At 40.4% G+C, this 11725-nt stretch overlaps 1 protein-coding gene across 1 annotated transcript in view; it reads right to left on the bottom strand.

Moving 5' to 3' along the window:
- Positions 1 to 7597: 7597 nt before the first annotated feature.
- The window catches only part of CCKAR (cholecystokinin A receptor), a 90449-nt gene continuing 86321 nt past the window's right edge, over positions 7598 to 11725 (bottom strand). Inside the window, exon 5 of the mRNA XM_089657794.1 lies at positions 7598 to 11639. Within this exon, the coding sequence (XP_089513920.1) occupies positions 11098 to 11639 (542 nt within the window). The 3' untranslated portion in view covers positions 7598 to 11097. The remainder of the gene's footprint in view (positions 11640 to 11725) is intronic.

Raw genomic sequence — 11725 nt, 5'->3', positions numbered from 1 at the left:
TCAAGACCATGTTGCAAAAATGAATACACCCCAATAAAAGTCTTAGGAGCAAAGCTAAATTTTGGACAACAAAATCCTATTTAAGAAGAATTCGACTATAGGTGAGTCTAATTATTCATTAAACAGGTGTCCAGCAGACAGTTGATTATAAAAGGGCATTACTTAACCTCTTGCCGTCCGCCTGCTGTTTATAAACGGCAGGGCGGTGGCAGTCCAGGGGCGGGCTGCCGTTCCTAAACGGCACCCGCCTTTTCTAGCTGTGCGCGCTCCCTAGGAGCGCGCACCACCGCGATCCGGTGTCCGCTGTGTCCTCCGGACACAGTGAAACACCGATCGTCAGACGGGACCTCTGTACGAGGTCCCGATCATGTGATCACTGATTGGCAAATCAGTGATCACATGCAAAGTAGTAAGCAAGATGTCACTTGTGACATCATTGCTTACTACGTGTGAAATCTGTGAATGATCACAGAGGTCGCATAGTACAAGGCTATTCACAACAGCCTTGTACCATGTGACAAGCTGTGACCAATCACAGCTCACTCAGTATTTCTCAATGACTGCAAGAATGCAGACAGAGAGAAAGAGAAATGATTGCTTTTACATCCTATATGGGTGTAAAAGCAATCAGTGTAAAAAAAAAAATCTTCATCACCCCCCACAAGTAGTACAGTGTCACCATGGTGACACTGTACTGCTAGGGTGACAGTATGTAAAAAAAAAAATTAAAATAAAAAATAATATAAAAAAAATAAAATAAAAATGTAAAAAAAAATGTTTAAAAATTATAATTTTTGGTTATAAACTAATTTGGATTTTTTTTTTTACTAAAAAAATAACGGAATAAATTTTGGCCAAGATTTAGAATGAAATATTATTTATTTGCAAAATTTTATAAAAAAAACCACTTTTTTTCAAAATTTTTGGACTTTTTCATTTACATAGTAAAAAAAATAAAAATCCCAGCGGTGAATAAATACCACCAAAATAAAGATTTATCTGTCTCAAAAAAATGGTAAAAAATTCATATGGGTACAGTATTGCATGACCGCGCAATTGTCATTCAAAGTGTGATAGCGCTGAAAGCTGAAAATTGCCCTGGACAGGAAGGGGGTAAAAGTGTCCGGACAGGAAGTGGTTAACAAAGAAAACCGCTTCCCATTTCATGTTGTCAGCAATGGCACCACATGGAAGAGAAATGTCACAAGGCTTGAGAGGGAAAATAACTTCTCTACACAGGAAAGGTACAAGAAGATCACCAGAGCTTTACTTACCAGTCAAAATACTGTAGCAAAAGTGATACAAAAATTAACAAAGATGGCACTGCAACCATCTCACAGAGACATCCAGGCCGTCCATGGAAGTTAACACCTCGACAGGAGTGTCTTCTGATAAGAAGGGTTGAAGAAAATTACCATGAAAGTTCATTGCAGTTAGCTAAAGAAGCAGAAAGCCAAACTGGGTGATTGTTTCCTGTGATACAATACAGCATACACTGCAGAGGAATGACATGCATAGGCGTCGTCCACGAAGGAAGCCTCTCCTAAAGCCCATGCACAAAAAAGCCCACCTAGAATTTTCCAGGGCCCATGCTGAAAAAGAAGAAGACTACTGGGACTCTGTACTCTGGAGTGATGAGACCAAGATAAATGTTTTTGGAACTGATAGCTTCAAAACTGCATAGCATCACAAAGGTGAGGAGTACAAAGAAAAATGCATGGTGCCTACAGTGAAACATGGTGGTGGCAGTGTCCTTCTGTGGGGCTGCATGAGTGCTGCTGGTGTCGGGGAGCTGCATTTCATTGATGGTATCATGAATTCACAGATGTACTGTTCTATATTGAAAGAGAAGATGCTACCATCTCTCCGTGCCCTTGGTCATCGTGCACGTTTCCAGCATGACAATGATCCAAAACACACATCTAAGGTCACTGTTGCATTTCTGAAGAAGAAATTGAAAGTGATTCAGTGGCCAAGTATGTCTCCTGATCTGAACCCAATCGAACACCTTTAGGGAATTCACAAGTTGAGCATCACTCTCCATCCAGCATCCAAGCCCTAAAAGTGGTCATTCTTGAGGAATGGAAAAAAGATAAATGTTGCAATGTGTCGCCAACGTGTTCATTCCATGCCTAGAAGACTTGGTGCTGTCCTTACAAATCATGGAGGTCATACAAAATACTAGATGGAGTAGTTTTTGTTGTGGGGTGTATTCATTTTTGCATCAACTAATTTTGGTAAAATGGAAGATTGTGTAATCTAAGTTATATTATTAACCTTACTTTCAGGTAATGAGCTAAACAAATGTTCTATAAAACTCAGTTTTGTCAAAATTTTGGAAATTGTTCTTGTGTTCATTGAGATATTGATTAAAATCTTACTTTTCAAATGGGGTGTATTCATATATGCTGAGCATTGTATATTCATTTTCACATTGTATTCTAATTATTTCTAGCTACTCCTATAATTCTTAACAATCTTAAAATGTGCAAACTTTCCACTTCCTTGAATTCTGTGCCATGTTTTCACTGTGCCCTGTAAGTAAGCACTACTGTCAGGAAGACCATGCTCTACCTATTGAAAGCCTTACAGGACTTAGTATCATAGGTGAGTGGTCGCCATCTCCCTTTGCTTGTGACCTGATCCTGTGTACTCCTGTATCTTTAGCTTCATATCTGCCATCAAGATATCCCGAACAGGGTCTCCTGCACACACCTGTGCCACTCTGTGACTTATACTCTGCTACCATCTCTGGCGGAAACAGGACAAGAGGCGTACTGTAAGTGCAGTCCTTTTGTCAGCTCAGCCTTGACCAGGTATGTGATAACTGCTGTGTCACACATTTCACAGAGCCTGCATTCTGAACTAGAGATGTGCTGAGAGGAGGTGTTTGACAAGGCAGAGTCAGTACAGGAATCACTGCTTGCCAGCAGCAAGGTACCATGGAATATGTAGTCCTTGTAAATTGAAAGTAAACAGCAGAGGAGAAGCAACGAAGCATGCAGGGAATGCAGGAAGTTGTGGAAAGAGATGGCCTGCAGACAGGCAGAACTCACAACATGAAAGGACATTTTTCAAGTAAGCTTTTACTGAATTGTCAAAAATACCTATTCTTTGTATTGCTATTACAATGTTAATTTGATAAAAAAAAGTGTATGTTGTGTCCATAAATTTACTTTAAGTCAGAGTTCTCAGTTGGCAGAACTATCACTTTTCAGGCAACTGCAAAGTAGAAGAGCATCATTCAGAATGAAATGGTTTAGCAGAGTTCTGCCCGTACTCACTCCTACTCTGGTTTTTTTTTTAATTGCCCTTAAGAAGGTGCTTATTATGATGGGAAGGTGCAATTTTCATTGCATTAGTGTTTATTAGGAAAAAAAGGTTGTGTACATTATGTCATAACTTCAAGAAAAATGATTAATGGAGAACAGCGGGACTACCTTTAATTGAAATGCCTTTCTCTAGGACGGAATGATTATTGAAGGACATGATGTTTCATTAATTTTCAGTTTATCTGACTGTATTATGAGTAACAGCTCCTTTATCTCTTCCAAAGGATTTATGTATGATAAATATATCCTTTAATAACTATTACGTTCTTGAGGAAGGCAAATGACAGCAAGTCCGTACACTCCAGCATGCCTTGTAAAGCAGTTACATTTATGTTTGACACCAAAAGGGTTACATATGATGTCATAAAAGCCTATTCTAAATGGCTAGTATCCAAATGTAGTAAATATAAAAGAGTGCAGAACAGAACTGGTAAGGAAACTGTAGAGGAGGAAAATGTCAAACTAGATTCTATGTAGACTTTTCCCTGTGATAGGAAAATGTTACTTTTTCAGTTACCATACCTTTAAAGTGTTACTAAACCCACAACAGTATAATAAGTCTGTATATGCAGTAAAGCATGCTTGTTATACTCACTGTGGAACCTAAGGGGTTAATCTACTGCATTGTTTAAAAATGCTGCTTGATCCTGAATTCTCTGATCCTCCCCTTCTTCCAGTGTTTCCCTCTTATCTCCTGCTGATAAGGCATATCATGGAGACACTCTGTACATGCTCAGTTTAGTGTGTATTGCTAGAGAGGGTTTTTTTTGCCTTTGGAGAGTGCATGTGATCAACACAGGGTCAATCAGCATTGCCCAGACAGAGGTCAGGGGTTCTACATCCTTCTAGAGAAGAAAGGGTATTCTGATGAAGTCACATGACAGTGATGTAACGCGTAGGTCAGAGAGCGGAATGTGGAATTTCCGGCACGAATGGCCGCAGCATATTGGTACACCCAGTACACCCATATCAGCACATGAGATTGATGCCTTGTTTGGTCAGTTCCCATGTAATTGCGCATTTGTCTTTACAATAAATTTGATTCATTTACAATATTACACTATGTAAGCACTTTTTCTTGTCTCCCGGGCAGTGCTGTGAGCTGGCTGTTTTTTCTGGTCCAACAAACCCCTGGCAGGAGTTCTGTGTGCTGGCTGATTTCCGTGTCCAAAGGAGAAAGATATATTGCCACCACTGAACAGTATGGTCCACCAGTGAGGGAGATATCATCCCTACATCGCCGTTTGGGGTTCCACTTAAAGGGCCCCTGCAGTGTGTGTCCTGAAAGCCTTTTGGCCCCTTGGGGTCTGGTCATGGAGGTGAGGAGGCATTTTAGCCGGTGTGGGATTAACTAATCATTTACCTATCCATAATGGGGGTTTTTTTGGATGCATTTTTGTTGGACGTTTTTGCACATGGACTTTATGTTGCATTTATGATTTTTTTTTTGTCACGTTATTTATCTCTTCATTGTGTTATTGTATTTTATGTTGCACAGTAATACATTCATTTGGTTTCACTGTGCGTTTATATCACCATTTTCTGTTTTATACTAGTTGCACTCTATATATGGTTGCCACATTTATTTATGGTATTTATATGGTCACTTATTAGTCGTTTTATGTCACATGGCCTTTTGATGCACATTGTGGTTTGACTCTTTAGTTGCATGGTCAAATTTTTTGGCCTCACTGTGCGTTGTTATTGTCATTCTTCTGTGATAAGTAGTTTGTCCACTTTTAATATTAAGCACTTAATTTTGTATTTTTCACATTTTGCTCCACTGTCTCATCAGTTGTATTCACGTTATTTCCTTTATGTTGTGATGGACTCATATGTTCCTCTATTACTGTGATTTAGTTAATATTTTATTTCTCCCTGATCATTTCCATGCGTTTTGCCCACGGTCACGGTTTATTGTCTGTTACACCTTTTGGTCCTCATTTTGGACCTTTATTATTTCACCTTTCCCTTCACTCCCATATTCCTTCCATTTACTGATTATGTTATGGTGTATTATCTATTGTCTTCTCATCTCATTATTTGTTTAGGAATATCTGTGGCAGTATTGTGATTAGAGCAACATCAATTTTCTGTTTGTTCATACATTGGGGACATTTTTCCTGTGACTGTTTAAAGAGTATGTATATCCAACATTTCATATTCCTGATATGTGCCTGCTGTACTATGTACTTGTATGAAAAAGTCTTATTAAAAACTGACCACACTAAACAGGAGAACACAGCGTGGTCAGCTCTCTAGCTGTATTGGGAACTCAGCAAGCTCTCCTCCAATGATCAGACTTCTGCTGACACCCTCCCCCTCCCCCACGCACAACCTTTCAATGGGAAGATTAGTGTGCTGCTGTTTCTCCTCCCCCAGCTTAGAGCAGAGGGTATCTGATTAACTATAAAAAAAGGAAAAAGGGATATTTGTAATGTTTTTATATGTATACACAAATGTTTTGCCTTTTATTTCTATTTTAAATTGAATGGTTTATTCAATCACTTTAGAAAGGGATTTCCCTCACATTAAATGATATACAATAGTTACATAGTAAGGTTGACTAAAAACACCAGTCCATCCAGTTGAACCTGAATGTGTGTATATGTAACTACCAAATTCAATATCTATGTGCATTGTGTTCATTAAGAAACACATCTAAAAGTTTTTTAAACATATCTACAATGTTGTACACTTCTGGCTGACACCAACTGTGGTAGGGAGTTCCACACCCTTACTTCTCTAACAGTAAATAACCCCTTGCACAGTTTAATATTGAACTGCCTTCCATCCAACTTCACTGTGTGGCCGCGTCTTCTTTAAGATCCTTTGGTTAAATAGTTTCCTCCCAATGCTAGAGTCACCCTTTAAAGATTTGTATATTGTGATCATATCCCCCTCTTAAGCATCTATTCTGCAGGAAGAATATGTTTAACATGCTGGCAGGTGGCTTCCCCAGGCTTACCCATACGTTGTGATGCACAGGCGCTCTTGCACGCCCCCTAAGGGGTGCAGCAGTATGATCCTGTGATCACTGTGTCCAGTGGATCATGGTGCTCAGTACCCAGCTGCTGTGAGCAGCCAGAGTAACAAGTGATTGCTATGGCCAATCACAGGGATCCCATGATAACATGTAAACAAAACTATCATAAATGTCTTTTATTCATGACAGCTTGCCTACTATTGTGATGCTGTGATTGGTCGCCAGTGATTACATGGTACCTTGGCCAGTCACAACACCCTGTACCATATGCTAGCTGTGGACCAAACACAGCATCACAATAGTAAACAATGAGTCGTGAATGGAAGCCATTCAGGATAGTTCAAACAATTGCTGTTACACTGTGATCACTGCAACAAGCATTCACAGTGCAGAAAAAAAAAACTGTTAACCTCCCCTCCCCCAGAGTAGTACAGTGTCACTATGGTGACACTCAGCTACTCTGATGACAGTATTAATAAAACATTAAAAAGAGGGAAAAAAAGTTTAAAAAAATATTTAGTTATATATTTATTTACATAATATCAGCATTTAGTATCCCAGATCAATGCCACACCAGTCATATGATGACGCTGTACTGCACTGGTGACAGTGTGTAAAGGAACCTTGTTTTAAGTTTGCAAACTCTGCAGAGAACCCTATTGAAGTCTATAGGGTGAAACATATTTAATTTTGGCTGTTTGTAGGACTAATAAGCAAGTTATTGACAAGCAAAAGGCATGAAAGGCCTAGAACTTGCAGATATGTACCAATCAGGGGCGGACTGACCATTTGGAAACTTGGACACTGCCCGAGGGCCGAGGGTCAGTAGGGGGCCCCATGAGATGCCCCTGGTACCTTTTTCATAGGCTTTTTTGAGTTTGGGCAAGGACACAGGGGCCCCATGATCCTTTATTGCCCGGGGGCCCTATGAGTTGTCAGTCCGCCCCTGGTACCAATGCCAAAAAAAACTGTGTCTATCCCTATACAGAATGGTCAGCTCTTTCTATCAGCCCCAATACACACAGCATGGCTGATGAGAGCCCGCTTTTTTTATTGAAAGGGAGCTGGGTTATCGTTTTCTTTAGATTATTAGCTCTTGTGACCCCAGAACAAAAGATATGCACTGCAAGGTTATTCCTTGTATCTGGTGGTCAAACTACAAACTTGTTGAAGACCTAAGAAGAATATAATCTGAACACAGTAATTGCACAGTATGTAATGCAGTGGCCCATACTCACACATTATATGTAGCAGATTCATTATTTGTCTTAATACACAATTGTCATTCAAACACAACAAAACTTTATTACAGAACTTAGAGGAATAGCATATAAAGTGACACAAGTCTTGATATTTACAAGCGCATGCACATGCAGCTTATCTGAGGATAAGCCAATGAAAAAACACAGTATTACTTCATACACAACCAAGGAAATTTGTTTTCAAAAATATGCATAGAAAATAATCTTCACAAATATGTAGATAAGTCCTGTAGTAAGTGAGGTCTTGTCCATGGTGCTGACGATGGGACTCTATGAAATAATGCTGACTTTCTGTAAATGTCAGTATCAGCAAATAATTCAGTAGAATTTAGTTCCAGGAAGAGTCAGACTTTTCTTTTCGTCCGTATAAAAAGTATTATTTATAAAGTGATGTGCTGTATAGTGAATATGCAAAGTTCCAACTTCAAATGTTTGCTCCACAAAGGTACATGCCAGTGGAAAGTATGAGCTGCAGTCCACAGTTGTTGATTTAGATCATGAACTCCACCATTGCAAGTTCTTTTCGAGTGACTATATTCTACCAGTCCAGCATTATAAAGATCTTCCATTGGGCTATCCACCAACATGAGATACTAGAAATGGGGCACCCATGGATAGTTCCTATACTCGTCAATTCAAAATAGTAGCCTGCTCATTTGACATTACAGCTGAACTTTATGTTACTTACCCCCAGGGTTTTTTTTCAGCGGGAACGCGGGGGAATGCAGTTCCAGCACCTCCAGTACTGAATGTTTGAAATGGCAAGGGGTGCTGGTGTGTGCAGGATGGTCTATTGATGCTAGGGGATCTATTGTTGCTGTGTAGGGGAGGAATCTCTTGATGAGGGAGGGGTCTATTGTTTCTGAAGCGTCAATTGTTGCTGGGAGGAATCTACTGTTAAAGGAAGGGGTCTGTTGCTGCTGGCTGCTGGAATATCTATTGTTGCCAACAGGGGTCTATTGATGCTTGAGTGGGTCTATTGTTGCTGGTGGTGCTTTTGCTGCTGGCAGCAGGGGATCTATTTTACTGCTTTTTATGTTATCATTAGAAAATTCCATACAAATTACTTTAACACCACAAAATGATACTTGGTTCTGTATTCAGTATACTAAAAGGGGTGGTACTGGTAGGTAGGTAGGTAGGTAGGTAGGTAGGTAGGCGGTGGAACCAAAGGACGGTGCTCGTAGGTGGATAGGAGATGAAGACAAGGGGTAACTTGTAAGGGGGGAGTTCCTGCACCTATTCTCTGGGGGAAAAAAGCCCTGCTTACCCCCCAATATGTCTTCTGCAGTCCTCAGACTGCAGTCCAGTGATATCATGGTTCCTTTCTCTTCTTGCTTGGTGGCAGCAGTGGGTGGTTTTTCCTATTTGACTGAGTGGATCTCAGGTTATGATTAGTACAGTGAGAACAGGCTGTCTGATGACACCACCCAATAGGCATGACTATGATAGCCTAGGCTCATGGGAAAAGGGTTGATTGACACTGGCTGTTATTTACCTGGAAGACATCTAGTGGCAGATAGGAATTACTGCAGTGGTCAGCTCTGGATAGTTCAGCAACAACACTTTGTTTTAATAATAAAATGAACATGATAAAATAACATTTCTTTTTCCTAATATTTATGTATTTATTTTATCATGTTGATTTAATAAGAGATTTTTTATTGGATTTTTTGTTATATATAAACCTTGTGAATAAATTTTTTTTTTTTATGAGCACTATTTATAAAATGATAGGTATTTATTTCCTTAAAGTATGTAAAATTTAGATATTTACACTGAAATTATGTTCTTGTCTTTTGCAATGTTATTATTATTATACAGTATTTATAAAGCGCCAATAGTTCGCTCAGCGCTGTACATTACAATGGGGGACAGAACATGTGACAGAACAATAATACAATACAATGCAAAACATGAGGGGATCGAGGGCCCTGCTCTTTCGAGCTTACAATCTAGGAGGGAGGGGATGGTGGCACAGGAGGAGAAAGCTGTGGGGGATGGAGTGGTAGGAAGAGTGGAGGAGGTCGACAAGTTAGCAGGGGGTGGGGTAGGCTTCCTAGAAGAGGTGGGTTTTCAGGGTGCGCCTAAAGGAGAGGAGAGTAGGTGATAATCTGATGGGTTGGGGCAGGGAGTTCCAGGGGATGGGTGACACCCTGGAAAAGTCCTAGAGGCGGGCATGGGAGGAGGAGTCCAGGGAACTAGAGAGAAGGAGGTCTTGTGTGGAGCGGAGTGTGCGTGCTGGGTGGTACTTGGATATTAGGTCGGTGATGTAATTTGGGGCAGTATGATGGACAGCTTTGTACATCAGTGTTAGGATTTTGAATTTGATCCGTTGCGCAATCGGAAGCCAGTGGAGGGATTGGCAGAGGGGGGTGGCGTAAATGTTATTGTTTGTTATGACCCACTCCTAATTTTTTTATCTTTGTCTTGTCATACTGGTACACTATTCATTTTTATGAAGGAGACACAGATTCCTGAAATGCATTGGTTCACCTTACAGTATGTCCCTGTTTGGGCTGGTGCCATGACTGCTGATCTATATTTCGGGTTTCAGGGTGGCTCCTTTTTCTTGCAGCATCCTATGGAGCCATCCTTTCATGCAGGGATGCAGGGACCAGTGTTATGTCTCCCTACACTGTGTGCATCAACAGAAACACAAAGACCTATAGCTTGAGATGGCAAGACACTTCCTTGCTTCCCCTTCAATCCCCGCTCCCTTCTCTAAATTAGCAGACTTTCTGGAAATTGCACTGTTCACTTTTAACTGTTTTAGGAAGTTTAGGAAAGTAGTACTGAGAGAGCAGGAAACAGCAGATGCTGGGGTAATCATCTTAAAAATAGTTTACTGAGGAATGTTTATTTTATTGTGCTCAATGTGTTAAGCTGAAAACCGCTCAGAATGTAATACTACTTTAAATATCTCACTGAAGATGGCTTACCCACAAGACAGTGACAATGTAGGTGGCCTATGGGTGACCTTCTTGCAAAGGACTCACTGGTGGTGTTTTCACTCCTTACACACTTTATATGGGCTCAGAGACACCTGTGTGCTATCATCCTAAATATGAATTTCAACCACATTTTTCACATATGTGGTGGGTTTTTGATGGATTTATCTGTATGTGTTTCCAGAGGTTGAGTATGCATCTCTGGGCCTTCAAACCTATGTTAAACTCATATGTAGTGTGTTTTACATGCGGCATCATTTATCTGAACAAAAGTGCTGCTTGCTCTAAAATGCACCAACAATAAAGTGAGCAGGATATTTTTAAAATATACAAACCACAGTGAAACATTTAGCTGAGAACTATGCTGTTGAAGATGATGATACCGAACATCCCAAGCACTTTAGGTGCAGTTTATGTATTGTTCGAAAATTCCTAAAGTGCAGAGGTTTCAATGGACCCTAAAGTGCCAACATACATCCACGACACTGTGCACTCTCTTCAGATAGTAACACACTGGAACTATTTCTGAGGTCCTAAAAGTAGTCCATATCGTGAAAGCTCATTTTTCATGTTGGAGCAGATGCAGTTGCAGAGATGCTGATGTTGGTATAGGTGTACCTAGACAATGATGCCCCTGTGGTCCTTCCTTCTTCTTCTCCAACCCCCTGCACCATCCCTCTGCCTTGTACATTCCTGCCTGAACAGCAGGTGAAAGTAGCCAGAAACCCCAGCCGAAAACGTTTGTTCATGAAGCAGTAGATGATGGGGTTCACACAAGCAGATGTGTAGGAGAGCAGGTGAATAAAGGAAATTGGAGCTCCAGAGAGGAGAATCCCTGCAGTGGCAGTGTCAAAGGCTCTCCAGGCATTGACACTGAATACTGGCGTCCAACAAATAAAAAATAATATTACGATGACAATTAACATGCGGATCACCCGCTTCTTGGCCATTAGGTTGGCAGCAGAGCTGTTGCTCCTTACTCTTTCAATCTTGGTGTTGTTGGGTGCAGAGAGCTGACGCATTTCAACTTTTTTCTTTCTTTTTGTCTTCTGTAGATAACAACCATCTCCATTCTCAAACTGATTACTGCTTATACTGCTTGTCCGTTCTGTTCAGACAAGGGAGAAAACAGAACAATTACCGTGAATAATGAGAATACACAGAAAATATATTACTCCCAATATCCACAATCAC

The sequence above is a fragment of the Staurois parvus genome, unplaced genomic scaffold (genome assembly GCF_062004578.1).
Source record: "Staurois parvus isolate SC_StPar_1 unplaced genomic scaffold, SC_StPar_1.0 ptg001028l, whole genome shotgun sequence".
NCBI classification, from domain to species: Eukaryota; Metazoa; Chordata; class Amphibia; order Anura; family Ranidae; genus Staurois; species Staurois parvus.
Note: the sequence above shows the minus strand (reverse complement) of the source record. Positions and strands in the feature narration are given on the sequence as shown.